Genomic DNA, 22,111 nt, shown 5'->3' with positions numbered 1-22,111 from the left:
ATTGAGTACGTATATACCAGGCACTGGTCTAAATTCTTTACTTGTATTTACATTTGTTTATCACAACAACCCTATGAGATAGACAGATTATATTATTCTTTACAAATGTAAACACTGATACACTTAGTGCTTAAGTACCTTGCTCGAGATTAGATAGGTAGAAAGTGGTAGATCTAAGGTTCAAATATAGGCTATCAGGCTCCCAAACCCAAGTTCTTTACATGACACTATTCTGGAAGGATACAATGAGAGGAATATGGTATAGCCCCTTTAACTACATATTTATTGCAAGCACAAGCTAAAAGCCTCTTCTGTCTGGATGGATGGACATCTCTACCGTGTTCTGCATGTAACCTGAGGCAGAGTGTTGCTCTCTCTAGTGTTTATCCCCAAGAGAGTAATACTGTCATGCTTTTGCCAGATACTCTTTTGTGCACGTACATGTAAATCCAAAGCTAATATGACCTTTTCTCTCCCCTCCCACTACTGCTGAAACTGCTTTTTGCTGCTGTGGCTCTAAATAAGACACTGGCTGTATGGAAATATATATATATAGACACCAGAGGTCAGCCCTGAGCTTAGAGCTCAGAGGTTGCAAGGCTGGAGCTGCCTGGAAGTAGGAGACAGGAAGCTATATATCCAAAAATGTGTATGACATTGTATTTGAGTGGTAGAATTATGAGTGTCTTTTATTTTCTTTTCATGTCTTTCTGTATTTTCCAGTTTTTTTAATAATGAGCTTATATTACTTTTACAGCTAGAAAAAAAGCACTATTTAAAAGATAAGAAAAATATTGAACTAAGATATAAAAAATCCACCACTCTATTGAAATGTCTAGTATAAGAGCAATATAAATGTAACATACACAAAAACTACCCTAGGCTAAATTACATGTTTTTCAAATTGGTCCTAGTTGGCCCTCTACCCTCTTTCTGTGTCTCTTCTCCATCCTTCCCACTTCCCACTCCTTTCACACCTTAAATGCTGACTGCTTCTATTATGTATGGACCACTTCCTTTCACAGAGAAACAAATTCACTCTAAGGTGTAGGTGACTGGATTATGCTTCCTGGGTGGGATGGGAGTGGATATGTGTTTTAAGATAGAACTCTGGAAGAATTTACCTTAATAACATAATCCAATTGTTGGACTGGAGCCATCATTTCTAGTTATGAAATTTAATCAAAGTTATATTACTTTTTTAGATTAATTTTGGGAATATCAACCTAATAAAATTTTGACTAAGTATAAACGAAGAACGTTTTTGAAAAGAAAAAAAAAATGGGAGTAGGGATCTGCAGGGAATTGGGGGAGACATTTTGATGACTGTTCAATGACTCACACAAATGCATTTTAAACTTGTCACAAGATTGGATAGAACCAGATAAAATGATTCTATGGGTTTTATTTCTTGGTACTATTGTAGTATATATAAAATTTTTCCTAGATAATTAATTTCAGAGTTAAAATTATCTTGCCTCAGTGCGATATAAGCCTTACTGTTAAATTTTACACCTGAAACTTACTGGATTTTGTTAACCAAAGTCATCAGAATAAAAATTAATTAAAAAAAAAAAAAATTATCCTCTTGCTTGCTTGGAACAAGAGATTCCAGGATAAATATTATTGACCTCCATAAATAATGGTAGCTTACCATGTTAATATTTGTTACTGTTTTTTATATCCATCTATATCTGGTGTAGTTCTATTATTATTTTTTTCTGTGAATTTCAAGATATATACATTTTAGACACCTAAGCTATAATACTTCTAATGTAATTCATGTATAAAATTATGTTCTTTCACTTTTAAGGTGTGCTTTCTTAATCTAAGACAGAGCACAGAACTAGGGTAAACATAGTCACACTTCTGTTTTCCTTTACTCAGGAAGGTTCCTGACCAGACATGGGTACAGTGTGATGAGTGTCTTAAATGGAGGAAGCTTCCTGGCAAGGTCGATCCATCTATATTACCTGCAAGGTGGTTTTGTTACTATAATTCCCATCCAAAGTACAGGTAAGGTTAGGATTCAGTATTATGCCAGAAATAACTCCTGATCTGTCTCTATATTCTAAAATACTTTTCATCTCAGGTCCACACTCTTCAGTGTGGCATTCAAGCGCCTGTGCCACCTGGTCACACCCTACTTATCCAGCCTTATTCTTATTGTACCGTAACTCAAACCCTATGCTTTAGCCAGACCTGTGGCTTCACTGTTTCAAACACGTGCCACGCTTATTCCCTCCTCCAAGACTTGATAGTGTCATTGCACTTGCTTAGAATGACTTTATGTATTGTATCTGCCTTTCCAAACAATATCCATCTGGGATGCTTAAGTATTTTGTGTGGTACTTCTCCTGTTGACAGTAGTTTACAGAATTTTACTCTGGCTTCCTGTGGTATTCTTGACATTTGTTCACATACTCTTTTGTATTTTGTGGATGTTTTTCATCTGTCTATACTTTGGCTCCTCAAGAGATTAAAAGCTATTCGAGAACAAGGGCTTTATATTTCAGGTTGAGTTGGTTTTCTTCATATGCTTCTTATACCTGAATCTGTTGTAGTATCTATTGAACATTCAATGCTGTTTGTTTCCATGTTCGTCTTCTTAATCCACCATGTGTTCCTCGTAGCACCTAACATCTATATAGTGTCCGGCATATCCATGGACATTCGTTTCAATTTAAAAAGATTATTTGATTCAGTGTCACATAGGTTTATAACAATAATTCACTTTACTTCATTTCAGCTTTGATGTAATATTTTTTTCCCTCAGGATAAATGCTGATAGAATCAAAACTCTAAAACAGAGTATGCCTTTTAGGAAAAAAAATGCTTAAAATGGAGGAAATTAAATAAATGAAGTCTAAGTCTGTAATGAGTAAGCATTTCCCCATAGTCTCCAGCTGTGCCTAAGTACCTCTCTGTGGAGAATAACTAGGACTGTATGATTAGAAGTCTTATTTTGAAACCTGTATCTCTTATCAGTTTACACTTAGCCCAGGAGACACAGCCTTCAAGGATATTTTGCCCCTTTATAAAATGGGTATAGTATAGGCTTACCAATTATTATTAATTTTTATTTATTTCTAGAATTACCTTTGACCATTGAATATATTTACTAGTACTGCATTCAGTTTTTACTCCTCTAAAATCTTCTTCCTCATGTTTTATATATAGCAATTAATTTTCATTTATAGAGTTTTCCTTTTTCTTCTCTTTGCTACTCCATTCTGTTCTTTTTATGATATAAGCTCCTACTCCCTTATTGCTTCTCTCTATCATAGCCTCTGATATTCTTCAGTCATCATCACCTAGTTTAGGGATTCTCATGCTTCTAGTCTACACCATGGGAATTACTTTGTTCGTAAATGAGAGACGAAAGACCTAGGTTCTTGTTCTTGAACTTCTCTGTGTAAAAATAGAGATTATGCTTCCTGTTGTCTACCATAATAGGAATTTTGTAGCTGTCAAGTACTTTTAATGTCTTGAGAGAAAAGTGATATAAGCACCCCCCAAAAAATTAGATGACAGTGTGCCTTGAAATAAGAATTAGTATATGTTAACCTGCATACAGGTTTTGTAATGTGGGTGGAATCTGACTCTATGATGTGAGAGGATTGTTAACCTGCCATAGTTGTGAGGCAAATGAAGGGTAAAAGTGAAGGGCACGTTTTGTTTCCAAAAGATAATTTCTTTTCTGTATTGCAGGAGATGCTCTGTTCCAGAGGAACACGAACTCATTGATGAAGGCCTGTACTTGAGCAAAGCTAAGAAACAGTTGAGTATACTGAAGGTGGTATTTTATATCATACAGTCAAGGAGCCTGACTCTTCCTAGTAGAGCAGGGAGTTTTGAGAAAAGAGCTGATTTTTTTTTCTTTCTTTCTGGGTTTTTAATGATTTTCTTCCTCACCTCTCTGTTCTCCCAGTTCTTTATTCCTTCTAGTCATCTCCTGAGTGTCTTAACTAGTGATTGTCTTTAGCCTCTCTCCTTTCCCTCCCCCTCTGTCTTTTGATGGGGAATCTGAAATTTCTCTTCAGTAACAGAGTTCAGGAAGGCACTTGGTGAGACCCACACTATTTCTAATTTGGAACGAATATTATAACATAAATCTACAATTGGTAACCTATTTCAGATTGAGAAATTTCATGAGTGAACTAAATAGCACTTTTATCCTCTCCTAGAGATCAAACTGTTGAGAAGAAGAAGGTGCCGATGGAAAATGAGACATACCAGGTGAGACAGTCTGCCCTCTTCCTTTTTTCACACAAATTTTTTCCAACAGAAGACATAGGTTGAAGGAAGTAGCAGTTTGAAAGCTGCATAGAAATAATGAACCATTTCTTCTGGTGGTCTTTTTTTTTCATTGCATCTTTTAATTTTGCTTTGATCTGCTGTTACTGATATTCAGATCACCAAAAATAGAAGAGCCAAATCATTAATTTCCCAGATTTGAATTCAGTACTGATTCTGGACAGTGTGAATGTACCCTCCGTGTCACAGAATTATCAGGGTTATGTTCCATCCTCATACAGGCTGTTCCTGTTGAGTGTCTGGTTTTCCTCAGCCTTCTTGCTTCCAAGATTTTGGGGTGATTCTTCCTCCTTCCTATTGGGAAGAAGGGGTGGTTCTTTGTGCCCCTCCCCATCCCTGCTTTCAGGCTGGCTGGCTTTATAAAGACTCTGCTGTTTTGAATTTTCAGGAGCACTGTCTCTCGGACATGGTTGCCCAGCTCCGGACGCTGAAGGGTGCAATAAGGTTGGCCGTCCTTTCAGGGACACTCCTTTCCTGACAGCCACCATAGCACCCATTTATCTTCCCCCTTCCCAACCTTGCCTTTCTGCATGATTTTCCTGTTGACCCTCTTTCCCAGAGATATCTGCTAGCCGCATGTTAGATTCACCTTCCACCCACTCAATCAGGGTAGGTCAAGACTGGTGAGGATAGAGGCAATTTAATACTAATTCTTCTCCTGACAGTCTACCAAGACCCAGGTATATGAATATTCAGGTTTCATGCCTTAATGTCTTGGTTTCATAGTCTGTTCTAGAGATTGGGAGATTTCCTGGGGCTGCCTTGTCCTCATTCAGTTTACCTCCCCCTTATATCCCTTCATCTTCATCATCCATACTATTTTCATAAGCTGGCTCTCCTACAAAATCCCAGATGCATGTCTCTGTGTGTGTGCACCATGAATAAATGTCTATGTCTCGCATGCATTTCTCCAAAACCAGCACCAATACATGCTGCAGTGCTTATTCCCTCTACCGCTACCCTCATCGCAGATCTCAGAGGAGTGAAAACCCAGCCTTAAACTGGGTCACAAGAGAGAATTAGACACTGACTAGGGGGCTTGGGTTTATGTTGTGGGTGGGATGACTCGAGGAGCCAATAAGTGAGTTGGGGAGGTCTGTTGGCCTCCAGCAGATAAGGCTATAACTGAACGTGCCTGAGTTCAGTGTTCTAGTGTACATTACAGTGCGCTGTTTGTTTTGTGTAGGAAACAGTTTCTTTTTATTTGGCTAAGTATTCTTTCCTAGCATCAGAAGGATTGACTCTCATCCTTTGGTATTTAGGTTGAAATTGGGATTTTTACGAATCATTTCTTTTTTGCTAGGTATTCACTAATCCACCAAAGATCCCTACTATTCAAGATATGGATGAATTGAATAATAAGACAACTGGATGTGAGGGAATTGATAGTCCTAACCGGCTTCCATCTATTGGGAAAGAAAGCAGAACACCTTCTCTTCAACTTAAGCCTCTGGATTCCAGTGTCTTTCAGTTTTCCAGGTGGGTAAAAAACATAGTCTCTCTTTGGTAGTAAACTTCAGGCTCTGTTTTCCTGTAAAGTGTGGTGTGCTTATCACGTTTTATGTTTTTCATAAGGCCTAGCATGGAATTCAGAAGGAGAAACACCATTTGGAGTTGACAGAATTGTGTATTGCATGTATCCCCAATTTTTCAACATTACAACTGCTATGTCAAGTCTGTCTATCCTTTTTGAAAAAAACTTTTTTGAGGTTGTCATCTGACAAATTCTTTTTTATGTGTTATGTATTCACATTATGTTGGGAATTGTGTAAGTGAAGAAATAGACATGAAAACTCTTTGAAAAGCATAATGTGCTATAGAAATGTAAGGTTAAATTAAGTAGATAAATGTTGTTTCTTTCATTAAGTTTAGGGGGTCCCATAGGCCTAGCACGTGTTGGTCACATATAAAAATTACCATTAGAAGTTTGTGCCATTAGGTAAGCCTTCTAGTTCATTATTTCCTAGAGTAAATTATTAGCATAAGTATAGCTTTAGCCTTTGCTTGTTCATCTTCTAGCTCCTCTTCAATATTATTTTGTTAGTCTTTATAATAAGAAGGCTTATATCATTTCTTTTTCTTAAATATCAGGAATATTCGAAGCACTGAAATCTATGACTGCCCCTATACTGCCATGAGACTGGAACTCGGGACTCTCAATTAAGAATTGCTTTCTCCTCTCTGTTATGCTTCTCACTTCTGGCAGAGCCAAGCCGTAGGGCAGGTAGAGTTGCTCTCTAATAGTAGAAACTTCTATAGTCATCAATAATGTGACTTTTATCTACTGGGTTGGGAACTTTTCATTGACCCTTTTTGCTTTGGATATCTTAACATTGTGTTGCAGGACAGAAGCAATGGAATACATAATAGGGTAAAATGACTCCTGTTTTTTCTCCCAATGTTACTGATTTTTTCCTTGTTTCTTGCTTCTTAGGTGGGTCTTTTCAGCTTCTCATCTAGACAGACATCTCTACATGTGTGCAAGTCCCCTATTCAGTGATTCTTCCACAATTAAACCCTGTAGATATTGGAAGAACCCCATGACCCCCCTGAACATGAACAAAAAGTCTCAAGAGGAAGTAAGCTATTAGGAGCAAAACTAATAAAACTCTAAAGTAATTAAATAAGCATTTGTATGAAAGCATCTAGAGGTACTCATTAAATAAAGACTGAATTTGAGTCATATTGAGGGAGCAATTTCTAAGACTGAACTATGCAGCAAGGGGCTAAGAAATATAGGCCAGTCTTGGAGACTTGACCCTGATTTTACTCTGTTCCCATCTATAATTTTCCAGCTCCCATATTAGATTGGGAAGGGAGTGTGTGTTTTTGAAGCATATTGCTACCTCTCTCCCTCAGTCTCATTGAGATGGTCATGTATCAGAATTGCCACTGAAGTATCCAGGTATCATTGCTCTTGAAGGCTATACTTTCCCTGCTGTGACCACCTTCCCTTTATCTTTAGCGTTTCTTTTGTTACTCTGTACTGGCTTTTGGTAACCTGAAGGAGATTTACAAATGCTAACGTGTGTGTGTGTGTGTGTGTGTGTTATGATGTTATGAGTGCAGTATGTCCGTCTATCCATTGGGTGGCATACTACATCAGTCTTTCTTGAGATTTCTGTATAAGTCTGTGAAACTGCTGTACCCAGGGTTGGGTTTTGGCTCTAGAGAACAGATTAAGTACTTTGATTGTTCATGTGTAGTTTTAATTTAAGAGAAATATTCTTTCAAAAGAAAGAGATATGTGATAATTGATGTTGCTGCTGCTGTCATGTTTTATGTAAGGTCAGTAAATGATGATTATGTCATTTCAAGCTACACGTATAGGGGGATTCAGGTTAGTTGGAAAGAATCTGCCTTTTTATAAGGGAAAGTGAAGGTGTTCAGGAGTTCACTGAAAATACAGGGTTTTCTGCTAAAACAACGTTGATGGAATAATAGGTTTAATCAAGAGTTACAAATATCTCCTTTGTTGTTATCAAAACCTGAAATTGATAAGGGTCCCTGGGTCATGTAGTACAGCTCTCTAACTCTAGGTAAATAAAAGCCTACACTATCCAAAAGAGTTTTTTAAAATTTCTAGCGGGGTAGGTTATGTGACCTAGTAAGGCCTCCTGAGGTGTCACTGGAAACAGCTTTGTGAGTCTCACAAATCTGGCAAGGGGAGGGGAGCACTTACTATGAAGAATAGGTTCAGCCAGTATGAAACAGGTATAAATTTTTTAGTGAAAGACAGCTTATTTTTGTTAAAGGAAATAGTTCCCTTCTGTTTATTCCTCCTACATATATTTGAGCACTTACTGTATGAAAGGCAGTGTTCTAAGGCAGTGATGGAATCAAAGATGAAGGAGCTTATGGTAGTCAAATTTTTATATGTAAGTATCCCCAGTTCATTCTAGGTTTTATGTGAGTAGTACAAACGAAGGTCCAAAGTAGACATAAACATATGGTGAGAATTAGTGGCTGTAATTTATTTAGATATTTAGAGAGCCTTTGAGTAAGCTATATGTCAAAAGCTAATTTGTTCATGCTTAAGAAGATAACCAAAAAATAAAATCCAAATTACACGGTAATGGTAGAGAGACATTCTAATATTTTTAAAGGAATATTTGAAACAACAAACATGAGATAGAAAAGAATGATTTTGCAAATGAATAAGTTGATTCAGGGGCCAGTATTAACATTTTAAAATACCTTCAAGAGAGACTTCCACAATAGAGAAATGAGGAATGTGATGGGCACTTTCACCAATAAATAACCATTTAACTGGAAAAACTATTAAACAAAACAAATTAAAACAACCATTCTGAGTTCCAGGAAATTGTCCGAGGGGCATACAGCAAATGGAGAAACGTTTATCCAAGAAAATCTATTAAATATCAGAAAGAACAGCAGGGCTCTTTGGCATTTAGCCTTCTCCTATCCTCCTCCAAGCTGTGTTTTATGAAGACTACTCAGGGAGCTTTATTCCAGGTGTGTGTGGTCAAGGAGTCCAGGGCTCCTTCTTCCCAGGTCTCCTAATGTAGAGCTCTCATTTCACCTGGGAGGGGCAGGCTTCTGACATTTCTCATCTCTCCAAGTTCTGTCTTGCAGAAGCTCTATTCTAGACAAACCCAAGAAAGACTTAGTCTCTCTTCTCCTAGCCAGATTTCTCTTCCTCCACCCAGCCCGCACTCAAGGTGAAAGCATTCACCTGGAAACAACATGCTGAAAATACTAGACCCCTATTGCTTCAGCCTCAGCTTGCTTATAGGGCAGGGGTTCATTCTGTAAGGAGCAAGCCAAAAACCATCCCAGCACACATTCATAAAAGAAAAGATGTCACTCTAAAGAAGATGGCCACTGCCCCTGCCCCCAGCTCTTGCACAGGGGCACAATGTTTCTGCTTAGGGAGAGAGGCAGGCCTTAAAGATGAAGAGCTTCTTAGCTCTACCTGAAAAAACTCAACTTATGTGGAACAGATCATGGACTATTCCACTCCTAAGGGCACTGTCAGAAGCAGTGGAAATCTTGGAGAACGGTGAAGAGGGTACTCATAACTCTACAGTATAAATTACAACAAGCAAAATAGCCAACCAGTTGGATGTTTGTTGACAGAACCAAGGAAAAAGTCCGGAAGAGCTCTCCTGGGAACATGGTCAACCCTGTGGGCTAGGAAGGCTGTGTATAAGCACAAGGCTGCACTTTTTCAGGAGCAATCAGACCAGGATATAAGGTAGACATGGAAGCACTCCTCAGGCCTCACACAGATCAAACAACAAAGGGTTGGAGCCTCAATGGCACTAGGGGCTTAAGTACAACCTCTAACCAACCACTGGCTGTACACTAAGCTACTCTGACCCAGGGACTATGCCTAGTAAGTTGGACTTACAAATAAAACTGCACATGTCCCTGTTGTACTGAAAGACCATGTGCATGGTCAAGGCTGTGCCCTTTCAAAGATAATTTGAGGGAGAAAATCTAAGCTACTACTACCTGGCTGAATGTGGGGTAGAAACATAAATTCCTTGAACTGTGATAGCAGTTCCAGGCCATACACACATCCATGGGTAAAGGGTAAAAATCTAACTAGTTAATGGGCTAAGGCACAACCTTTGATTAATAAGTGGCCTATGCTGGCCCAGGGATGAATCCTGGGTTGCCAGGTAAAAGATAAAAATCAAGAAGAAATATGAGCAGGAACATCAGAGGCTGCACATTATGGGAGCAGTAGAGTTCATGGAGTCAGTTCAGCCAAGTCACTAAATAAACAATGAAGCAATAGCAACCATTCAGAAAGGTGGGATCAGTATCCAGAGTTGCTATGCTATATTATCTAAAATATCCAATCTTCAACAAAAAAATGAGACATGCAAAAACAAAACAGGAAAGTGTAACCTGTACATAGGGACAAAAAAAATAGGCAATTGAAACTGTTCTTGATACCCAGATGTTGGATTTAGCAAAGACATCAAAACAGCCATTATAAATAGGTTCAAAGAACTAAAGGAAACCATATTTCATTAAGTGGAGAATATCGATAAAGGGACACAATTATTTTTAAAAAGAACCAAATGGAAATTCTAGCAGTAAAAAATACAATAGCTAATGTGAAAATGTCAGTAAAAGGACTTGACAGCACATTAAGGTTGGCAGAAGAGTTAGCAAATTGAGGATACATCAGTTATAGATTATGCCAAAAACAGGAAAAAAATGAAAAAAATTAAAAGGTTTGGAGAAATGTGGGATACTGTTAAGTGCCCCCACATATGCAAAAATGGAGTATAGAAAGGAGAAGACAGAGAGGAAAAGGAATAGAAAAAATATTCAAAGAAACAGTGTCTGAAAATTCTCAAATTTGATTAAAAAAAAAAACATTAATCTACACATCCAGGAAACTCAACAGACTCAAAACGGGATAACTGCAAAGCAATTCACAGCCAGACACATCATAGTAAAAATACTGAAAGCCAAAGGCAAAGAAAAGATCTCAAAAGCAAAAAGAGTGGGGAAAAGTACTCATCATATACAGTAGAACTCTAGTAAGAAAAATAGCTGACTTCTCATCAGAAACAATGAAGAGGAATGACATTAAAAGTACTGAAAGAAAGACTGTCAACCACAAACCTTAAATCCAGTAGAACTATCTTCAGAAAATGAAGGTGAAATAAATACATTCCCAGATAAATAAAAGCCAGTTTGTTTCTGGCAAAACTGCTTTGCAAGAAATATTAAAGGGAGTTTTTTAGGCTGAAAGCAAGTGATACCAGATAGTAATTCAGATTCACATGAAAAACAGAGAACTGGCAATGGTAATTGTAAAGGATTATAAAAAACAACGTAATGGCATATTTTATCCTCTTTCTATTCTTAACTGATTAGAGAATAATTGCATAAAACAATAGAAGAATTGAAGAATACTATAAACCAACTTAACCTTATATAAAAACAATATATACATATGTGAAATTATATGTATATAATTTCATAATATGTATATAATTGTCATTGGGTTCATCTGCAGATATAAAATGTTTGACAGTGACAGTGCAAAGGAGGTGAATTGGAGCAAAGCTATATCAGAGTAAGCAAATAACAGCAGGTAGTAACTCAAATCCACAGTAAGAAATGAAAAAAAATTAAAAGTGGAGAAATAAGGTTCAGTCAGCTTCCTCAAGACATAACATTACAGAAAGTAATAATTATAGCAATGTAATGTTAGATTTGTAAATGTTAAACTAGAAAATATCCGCATAACATGAAAAGGGGAATAGTTGAGGAAGAAAGGAACAAAGAAAGCATGACATAGGAAACAGAAAGCTAAGTAGCAAATATAAATTCTATGACATCAATAATAACATGAAATGTGACTAGACTAAACACTCAAATCAAAAGATGGAGGTTATTAGATTTGATTTAAAAAAAAATGTTCAATATACTGTCTACAGGAGACATACTTTAGATTCAAAGATACAAAAAGATAGAAAATAACAGGAGGGAAAATAAATATACTATGTAAACAGCAACCATAAGAGCTTGAGTAGTTATACTGTTAGACAAAATGCATTTTAAACAAAAAAAAATGTCACTAGATCTAAAGAGGGATATTTATAATGATGAAGTCTATCAGGAAGATATGATAATTATACTCCTATATGGACAGAAACCCCCCCCCCATATATATATGAAGCAAAAGCAGACAGAATTGAATGGAGAAATAGACAATTTAATAGTGGAGACTTCAATGTCTCACTGTCAATAATGGGTAGAAGATCATCACAGAAATAGAAAATCAACAAGGAAATAGAAGAATTGAAGAATACTATAAACCAACTTAACCTTACAGACATATACAGAATATCACCCCCAAGCAGCACAATATATATTATTCTTAAGTGCACATGGAATATTCTCCAGGATAGACCATATGTTAGACCATGAAATCAACCTCGATAACTTTAAAAGGATTGATATCATACAAAGGATGTTCTTCAACTGTAAAGGGATAAAATCAGAAATCAACTACAGAAGAAAATTTGGGAAATTCACAAATACGTGGAAATTAACACTTCAAAACAACAAATGAGTAAAAGGAGAAATCACAAGGGAAATTAGAAAACATGAGAAGATGAAAATGAAAAGAAAATATACCAAAATTAATGGGATGAAGCTAAGGAAGTACTTCAAGGGGAAATTGTATTTGTAAATGCTTATATTAAAATTGAAGAAAGTTCTCTAATTAATAACCTAAATTTCCACCTTAAGGAACTACAAAAACAAGAGTAAGCTAAACCCAAATCAAGCAGAAAGAAGGAAATAACAAAGATTGGAATGGAAATGAAATACAGAATAGACCAAAATAGAGAAAGTCAGTGAAATCAAAAGTTGTCTCTTTGAAAAGAACAACAAAAATTAAGAAAATTCCATTTACAGTAGCTTGAAAAGTAAAATAAGATAAAATTGAACAAAAGGGCAAGCAAGGCTTTGTTTACTAAAAACTACAAAATATCATTGAAGAGATTAAAGAAGTTCTAAATAAATGGAAAGACATTTCATGTTCATGGATCAGAAGAGGTAATATTGTTGAGATGGGAGTACACCCCAAATTGAGATACAGATTCAATGAAATCCTTGTCAAAATATCAGCTGGCTTCTCTGCAGACAAGCAGTGGAGGAATATGACAGAAAGAAGAAAGAAAATGAGTGGAAAATATGTAGTTGGAAAATAATTTCTGGTATATAAAATCTAAATTAATCGGTATTAAATGAATAAATGCAGGTCTTGAATAAGAATCGATTCCTAGAGAGAAGAACCAGACCTTTCCTTATAAAACTCATAAGTGTTTATAGAGCCAGTAAGTAAAATCTACTTATTTTTCTTTCATTCACGTAACAGTTTCTTTTGGATTGGTTTTCAATGTGTAACCATTTTGTTCCTGCAACCCTAACTAGCACAAGTATTTAAGATACCTTTTGTCAAGAAGCTCATACATTAGTACATAACCTACAATACACACACACGCGTGCACACATTTGCATGCACAGACACACATGGTAGAAAGTGATAGATATAAATTGTAAGAGAGAAGTGCTCTAGGAATTTAGAAGTGGCATTTGAGCTGGACTTAGACCTGGGAGCAATAAATAAAGACATAATTAGAACAACGTCTTAGGAAGATTAACTTGGCATTGGGTGATCTGGACTGAGAAGAGGCTGGAGAAAGCCACTGCAGTCATCTGGTAGAGGTAATCAGAGCCTGAACTTGAGTATTGATAGTGGCAGAACTATATAAAATTACTGAGAGTTTAGTGGTGTCGTAACACAAATAGGAGAAGGAGCTAGGTTTGACGGTAAAAATGAAAGGTCAATTTTATACATACTACATGTTATACCAGTGGGACTTCCAGAAAGAACTATGTGACAGGCAGTTGGAATCAGGGCTGGGGGAATGACTTGGGAGTTTCTCCCCAGAAATTGTGGCCAAGAGGTTGTATGAGATTACTAAAGAAAAGGAAGTGTAGGGAGAGGAGAGAATTATAGAACCCTTAGATAGGGGAAAATGAAGGAAAGACAGATGGACATTCATAAAACTTTGCTGTTGCTTTCTAGTATCATTTACCCTTCCTTTGTACTCACAAATTGATTGTTTTACTATCTTCCTTAGTACTACAGCTAAATGGTCCATCTGCAGTGGTCCTTATGTGTGTTTAAAGATGGATGCATTTGTTCTTACGTAGCCCCTAAATCCTTTTGCTTTCCCAGCTGACACAGTAAGATCTATTAAGATGGCAGAGCAGCTTTATTTCTGGGTAAACACTAGCTTTGAAGAACATTTAGGACATTATAAGAAGCTAATGTTTGAGATGTCTCACAGATGTTCTCAGAAGTTGCAGAGAAATATGAGCAACCTTGAAATACCATGAGTTGTCCAAGAACATGCCTGACTCTTTCTCATTGAAACTTTGAAAGTTCATTTTAATCTTGAAATTTCTTCATTTTCTGCAGAGACGGCAAAATAGTTGTACGGAAAAAATGGGGATCCATTTCTGCCGCATGATGTAAAATTGCCTATAGATTTCACTGGCGTCTGTTGCTTTGTTTCTTCCTTCAACCTTTCGTGCATGTAGCAGCCAGAAATGGAATGTGGTTGAGGTCACCATCCTGGGCTTTCCTGAGGGAGTGCCTGTTTGCCCCAACGGAGGGAAATTCTTTTTGCCATAAGAAGGAAGTGACTTGAATTGCCTGTTTTAGTTTCTTTGTTTATGACCAGTGCCCTGTGTTTTAATTAAATTTTACAGGTGAATAATGGGCAATAGCCACAGTGCAGTTGGCTGGCAAAGGAATCGTATGGTGTTCATTGCAATATAAAAAATGTGCATAAGTCTGATACTGGGAACTTTTTGTGACACTTTAAAATTAATGAGCTGGCTCAGTTCTCCACATACTCCGCTAGGCTTTTTATGACCTTTTCCCACATTCTCGTATTAGGGGATTTTGCATGTGTCATTTTTTGTTTGTTTTCCTTCCTTTACTTGCATTTCAGAAACTTCTAAGTCATGATGGTTTCAGTCCTGTTTTCAGTATTCTTATCAAGGTCATCCTGGTCCTGTTTTATACAGATGTTAACTCTTCATACATTTTGATTTCATCTCTCCCTGAAGACCAGTTGCTATCTCAGCAAATTGCATAAGTGGAGGGGTTAGGGTTTAGGGGTAGAGTGGTGTTCCTAACCTGAAATGAGCTGTGGAAAACAGCTAGAGTCAGTTTTAACATGGGGATTTTGAAGAGGGGCTCCATAGGGATAAGCATATACTTAGCTTCTATTTCGGTAGCTTAACATTTACTTTCCTCTTCTTACAGTAAGTACAAATGGATCCTAGGTGAGGAACCTGTGGAGAAACGAAGAAGGCTCCCGAATGAGATGACAACACCTCCTCTAGATTATTCCATGCGTGGTTCTTACAAGAGGGTAGAGGCAGCTGTTTCTTACCCAGAAGGGGAAAGCAGCCATGATAAATCTAGTTCCGAGAGAAGCACACCACCATACCTTTCCCCAGAATACCCAGAAGCAAGCAAGAACACCAGTCAAAGTAGGGAGGTTTCAGTTCTGTATTCAGGGGTCCAAGACCAACACCAGGGGTCCCTGCTCCCTGAAGAATTAGAAGATCAGATGCCAAGATTGGTAGCAGAAGAGTCTAATAGAGGCAGCAGAAATGTAAGCAAGGAAGAGGTAAACAAGGGACCTTTTGTAGCTGTTGTTGGTGTTGCAAAAGGTGTGCAAGATTCAGGAGCTCCCATTCAGCTGATCCCTTTTAACCGAGAGGAGCTTGCTGAGAGAAGAAAAGCAGTTGAATCCTGGAATCCAGTGCCTTATTCTTCTGTGGCCTCTACTACAACCCCTGCTGCAGCCACTGGGGAGAAAGGAAGAGGCTACGAGGAGAGTGGAGGTCGTAATACACCGAAGATGAAGAACCAAAAAGAGCTGGAAGAACTAAAAAGAACCACAGAAAAACTGGAACGCGTTCTGGCGGAAAGGAACTTGTTCCAGCAAAAGGTTAGGGCAGCACCTTACCACTAGGAATAAGAGATCATTGTAACCAAGGGACCAAGTATAGTTAGAGCTCTGATGATTTCAGGTTCGGAGGCCTTTAAACAAAATAAGCCATTGCATCATTCTGTGGTATGTCTCGATTGGGTGAACCCTCATGGGCTTCCCACCCATATTTTGGGTTTGAAAGGTCCATAAGTAGAGGGATGTGTGCAGTAGAATGACAGCGTGAATATATTAGGGACTATTTGGGGCGCACTTGTAGCATGTGGGGTCATGGAATTTCTGTTTCTTGAACTGTAGGTGGAGGAGCTGGAACAGGAAAGGAATCACTGGCATTCTGAATTCAAGAAAGTCCAACATGAATTGGTGACCTACAGTACCCAGGAGACGGAAGGCTTGTATTGGAGCAAGAAACACATGGGCTATCGCCAAGCTGAATTCCAAATTCTGAAAGCTGAGCTGGAAAGAACCAAAGAGGAAAAGCAAGAACTAAAAGAGAAACTGAAGGAGACAGAGATGCACCTGGAAGTGCTGCAGAAGGCTCAGGTCTCCTACCGGACCCCAGAGGGAGATGACCTAGAAAGGTTAATTCCTAGGGTTTAGTTATCAGCTTGTGAGTACTAATGGGAAACATCCCTTAGGATCCCAGTTACTAGTCACAGATAGGGGAGGAAGCCTTAATCAATTCATAGGCCACCAAGGATTGAGGAATTACTTCTTAGAGAGCTGCAGCCAGTCTGCCTGTGCTTGGTGGCATTGTGCTTTCTTCTTTCTTTGTAGCTAATGGAAACATAATTGTTGAGAAATGTAGGCCCATTTTTAAGGAGCTTCATTTTGTTCTGTTGGCTAATGACTTCATGTCATCTCTTCTCCTGCCCCCTCACTCCATCATACAGGGCTTTGGCAAAGCTTACGCGGCTGCGTGTCCACGTCAGCTATCTCCTTACTTCTGTCCTCCCTCACTTGGAGCTTCGTGAGATCGGGTTTGACTCAGAACAAGTGGATGGGATCCTGTATACGGTGCTGGAGGCAAATCACATACTGGATTGAGCACTAGACTATATACTCTATATACCCTTCTCTACCTGTCTCTTCTTTACCCTCCTCTTCTCTCTCCTTTTCTCCCTCCCTCACTTCTCTCTCTTATTCATTCATTCTCTCTCTCTCTCTCCACCCCCCACCCACCCCTCTCTCACCTTTATGCCTTATATAGAGAATCTTTGAGTAAACCCTGGCTCTTAATCAGTCTGCTTCTTATTCAGTTTGGTGTGAAAAAAGGCTAGTTCACTAGGCTTTGAAGAGTTCTGGGAACAGAAGAGCAATAGTCACCAAACCAGGTGACTCAAAAGCTTTAATTTTCATTACTTAGATATCTGGCCTATTTTATATCTTTTCTGAAATGGTTTGTATTGATGTAGGTTAAATCAGTCAGCGAATATGGGTCCAATGTACTAGGTGTTTGGGGATAAATTAAGAAGTATAACTCGTGGTTTCAGCCATCAAAGACCTAACAATCTAGTTGGAAACATAAGACACACACCAAGTTGACTAACTTGTACAGACATGATGGGGAAATTCTAGGGGAGGAAAATCAAGGAAAGCATCACCACATAAGTGGGACCCAAACTAAGGTTTGTTTAAAGAGTGAGCATGACCACAGTTAAGAACAGTTGTTCTTTACGTGGTAGGACTGTGGTTGATATTTTTTCTTCTTGCTACCTTCCTGCCTTTTTCAAATTTTCTATAATAAACCAGTTATTATTCTTACATTGAAAAAAAAAACTAATTGTTTTTAAAGAGAATGAGTAGGCTTGGATTTAGGTATCAAGTGAGAGCCTGAGAAAATATAAGTTAATTTTATATTTATACTTCATTATATTTAGCATTATCTCTGGAAGAATAGTATGAACAAAGGCATAGAAAAAGCTAGAATGTGAAAAATGTATTTGGTAGGAGTGATGGGTTACTGTAAAGGGAACTAAAGTTAAATCATGACCCTTCTCTGTGGTGTTTGCATTTTAATAAGGAATTCTCGAAAAATCTTCAGGGCTCAGTTTCAAAAATATATGTATCACCAAACTGTGGGACTTCAGGAAGTAAGGGAGCTATTTTGATATTCCTCAGAATATTCTGCCTACCTGTTCTTCAGGCTAGTGCTGAGTGAGGGGTAGATGTCATATTGCTAGAAATAGTAAAAGTCATACTCTTGTAAAATTAGACATTTTGTTTATTCATTGCTATATGGTATTTATATAGCACATGCTCTCCAAAGAGTTCAAGGTACTCTTCAAAAGACATTGAACAATGAACATGTAAAAACATAGCAACAGTGAAATGCAGGAGAAATAATAAAAGGGAGGTGGGATCAAGCAATTGCAAAGGGATTGGCTAGTCCAGAGGAATGTTTTGGATATTTGCTCTGTTTCTCTTCTGCAGTTACTTCAGAAGACTTTCCTAAAGTTATTGTATCTCCTTTGAGAGGAGGCTCATCATAGATCTTCCAGTGAGACTACAAGGAATAGGGGAAGGCCAGAGCCAGACCTCAACATTAGAATGGGTCCTTAAAGATATTCTCTGCCCCCTTCCGTTCACCTTACTGCAGCTCTAGCCTGCCCTGTGATTGCTTCTCATATCAGACATTTGGACTACGATATGGAGGGCACCAGTTATGTAAATATTACTCAGAGAAGGATGGTGGGGGTGGGGGTAACATTCAGCCATTCTCTTAGTGATGCTTGCTCTTTCCGATGAGGGCTGAGAAAAGTGGGGCTTTGCACATATACAGACAACATGAATGAAAAGGTGGTATAGGACACAATTCAGAGCATTGAAGGTTCAGCCTCTGTGTATGTGTGCATGTGTGTGTAAGAAAGGTATGGTGAACGAGGAGGCAAAGTAGGAAGGAGTATAGGCCATTGGGCTGGTAAAAAGAATGGTGGACAATCTTAACTCATCTTCACTAGTGCTTGCTTTCAGTCCATTTCCTAGTCTCAACCCCATATTGTTTCTTCCAGCAGCAGTTACTGTGTGTGTCCATTTACTACAATACCAGAGCTACCTCTGTTACCTATTCACAATGAAATCAGAATAGATGAGATCCCTTTAACCATTGTTAGACGCCATGGTGGAAAGATTGAAAAGTGTCACCCAGTCATACCAGAGCTTATGATACAGTGTATGTGTGTGTGGGGGGGGGGGGATTCAGAATAACAAAGTGGGTGCCTCCTCCTGGCTATCCTCTTAGGTTAACATAATCATAATTCTTTCAGATGTTTCTCATATTTGCCCTTTAACTTTCCACTTCCACCATCAACATTTAGATTCTTTTTACCTTATGCCTTCATCGCTGAAATAAATTCTTAACTGGCCTCCCTTGCCTCCTATTCTCTCTCCTTCAATCCACCCTACTCACTGTCACTAAATTGCTTTTAATGATCTTATCAGGTTATGCCTCAGCTCGAAGACTTTCTTAGTGTTCCCGGTTGCCCAACAAGCACAATACAAATTCCTATCTGGCTTCAATCATGCCCTCTAGACTCATCTTCCAACATTTCAAACACAAACCATGTTCCATCCAAAATGAACTATTTCTTGGTTTCTGGACCTGCCTTGAGATTTTCACCATCTCTACCTTTGCCTGGAATGTTCTCCCTTAACATCTTCTCTTTGGCTCAAATGTCAACTTTTTTCCTGAAAATTCTTCTGAATAACTCAGCCAGACATTGGGTTTTCTTTAACATGTAAGTTTTTTGCCACCTATAAGGCTCTTATCACAAACTTCCATGTCCTGTCTTCTCTATTAGAAAGCACCAATTCAACTATTCAGCTGCCTACTTGACATTTACACTTAATGTCTCGCAGGCATTTCAAGTAAAACGTTTTACAAATAAGCAGTGATGCAAACCCCAGGACTGTTCCCTCAATTTACCTCATTTGAAAAACTGGCACCTTTACCCAACCAGTCACATGAGCTAGAAACCTGGAAGTCATCCTTAATTTTCCTCTTCTTTAGTCCCCCACATCCAGTCTGTCAGCTCTGTCTCCAAAGTATATCTTGACTTCACTCACTTTTACCACAGCTAACTTAATCCAAACCACCATCTCCCATAGGTAATTACAACTCCTAACTGGTATCCTTGCTTTCATTCTTGTTCCCACAATTGTCTTATCACTATGATAAGACATATGGTCATATGATTCCTTGCTTAAAGCCCTTCAATCACTTCTCAATGCACTTAGATAGAATCCATACTCCTTACAGTGCCCTACGAGACCCCTGCCTTTTTCTTCTACTTTGGTTCTTGCAACTCTTCATCATATCTCACTTTTCCCCTTGCTCACTGCGGTCTTCCCACTGAAACAGGTCAGGCTCTGATTTTATCCATACTGTTCCCTGTCCTAAAATGCTTGTATCTCCAGTCTTGGCATGGCTGGCTATTACTCATTATTCAGGTCTTAGTGTAAGTGTCAACTTCCTCAGACAGGCCTTCCTGGAAACCTTTTCTCTCTGTCTACCCTATTTTATCACTGTTTCCTGTTGTGTTTATTTCATAACACTTTGCACAATTTGCAGTTATATATTTGGCTGTTTACTTTCACTCATCCAACAAATATTTATTGGGTACCTACTACGTTCTGTGTGATGTACAGTGGTGAACATAACACATGTGGTCTCTGTCTGCCCCTTTCACTAATGGTATGTTCCATGAAGGGAAGGGTCATGCCTGTTTTTAGTAATCACTATATCTCAGAGCTTATCATAGTGCCTGGTGTATAGTAGGTAATCAATAAATAATTGTTAGTGGTAGGAACTGTGTTTTGTTCATATTTTCATCTCTCTCAAGAGCCTAAAACAGTGCCTCACTCATAGAAGGGGCTGGATACATAAGAGTATGAATGAGGTAGATAATCCTGGATATTAAATTCTGAAAATGAAAGACTGAGATAATAAGAGCTACAGATTATGGGGGGCAGTCAGTGTGTGCTGGAGTGTCCTAGTGTTTTTCTTTAGCTAATTTTTGAATAATTAGAAAGGCTACCAAAGGAGAAAGGGAAGATGTTCTGAATATTACAGAATTACAGAATTTAGTCAGGAGAACTCCATAGAGACCATATCTTGAGAGTGAAAACTAAAAGAAAAAAAAAATTCTAAGGAGCCTTCTGTTCACTTTTTCCAAGAGTAACCAGTTTATTTCAAGAGAAGAAAGAGGAGCTATCCATAAACAAAGAACAGACAGAACAAGCTTCAAGGAAATAAGTTCCTGGCTCATGTCAGGAAGTCAGTACATTGTTGGATGAACAAATTGGACTTAGCAGAGGACTAGGTCAGAGGCTTTGTGGCCCCAGGGAACAGGAAGATTTGCTCACCCATGTCCAGCGATTGCAAATAATCTGGGGGTAACAACAGAGACACAGGCTTGATTGGCAGGCCCCCAGTTCCCAAAGGCAATCTCCAGATAGAATGTGTTTCAGAGTTCTGTATTATGAATTAAAACCTCTTTAGTACAGTGTTAAGAGTGAAGGTATGGAGGTATGCTCAGGAAAGCTCCAAGTAGTAAGCTCAAGCTAAGCAAAGTGTAATTTCCCCCACCCACCTCCAAATAACTTGTACTTGGTGACAAAGACATTCCTAACTCGTTTCTTAGGCACAGAGGACATTCAGGAACCATACTTTCTGAATCAAGAATCAGGGCACATGGTTAGTTAATAAAGTAGACAATTTGAAAGAACTTACAAATAGTCCTGGGTATATTAAAGTTTTAGTCATTGAGACACATAGCATTCATTTTCTAATGGAAAATAAAATCTGCCAAAAAAAATGTGTTTTGTTACTTGTCTCCATCCCTAAGCCCAGAATTTTCATGCGAATCACCAGAAATCCCCAACCCACTTTTAGATTAGAACAGTTCAAATGTTTTGGGTACCTTCTACATTGCCAAATACATTGCATTCATCTACCCATTGAGTCCTCAGGGGCAGGCAAGATAACTTTAGGCAGAGGGTCAGGAAAGTGTTCCCCAAAGGTCTGATCTTCCAGACGGACTATGGAAACTTGTAAGGATTGGAAAGGTGGACATGTGGCGAGGGGGGGTGGATTTTCCAGGTGTAGGGTATAGTATAAGCAAAGTCACAAGACTGAATGGAGGGGGGTGAATAAAGGAACACTCCAAGAGGGTGTGAGGAATAGTGAATTACTCAGTTTGGAGCATAAGGGCTTGGGAATGCCAGCAAGAGGAAGGCTACACTATATCAGCTTAACA

General features: G+C 38.4%; 1 protein-coding gene across 4 annotated transcripts in view; it reads left to right on the top strand.

The window, feature by feature from the left end:
* The window catches only part of MORC4 (MORC family CW-type zinc finger 4), a 66,500-nt gene that overhangs the window by 29,597 nt on the left and 14,792 nt on the right, over positions 1-22,111 (top strand). For 2 of the 4 annotated variants that reach the window (XM_016148566.2, XM_016148583.2), the window contains 7 exons: positions 1,888-2,016; positions 3,712-3,780; positions 4,188-4,239; positions 5,621-5,796; positions 15,161-15,854; positions 16,152-16,435; positions 16,748-21,670. In XM_016148566.2, coding sequence (XP_016004052.2) covers positions 1,888-2,016; positions 3,712-3,780; positions 4,188-4,239; positions 5,621-5,796; positions 15,161-15,854; positions 16,152-16,435; positions 16,748-16,901 — 1,558 coding nt within the window. In that variant the 3' untranslated portion in view covers positions 16,902-21,670. Of the gene's footprint in view, positions 1-1,887; positions 2,017-3,711; positions 3,781-4,187; positions 4,240-5,620; positions 5,797-15,160; positions 15,855-16,151; positions 16,436-16,747; positions 21,671-22,111 lie in introns of those variants that run through there. The other 2 variants (XM_016148574.2, XM_036226715.1) reach the window with 2 other exon arrangements.

The sequence above is a fragment of the Rousettus aegyptiacus genome, unplaced genomic scaffold (assembly GCF_014176215.1).
Source record: "Rousettus aegyptiacus isolate mRouAeg1 unplaced genomic scaffold, mRouAeg1.p scaffold_m13_p_9, whole genome shotgun sequence".
Taxonomy (NCBI): Eukaryota; Metazoa; Chordata; class Mammalia; order Chiroptera; family Pteropodidae; genus Rousettus; species Rousettus aegyptiacus.
This window is presented reverse-complemented; position numbering and strand designations above follow the sequence as displayed.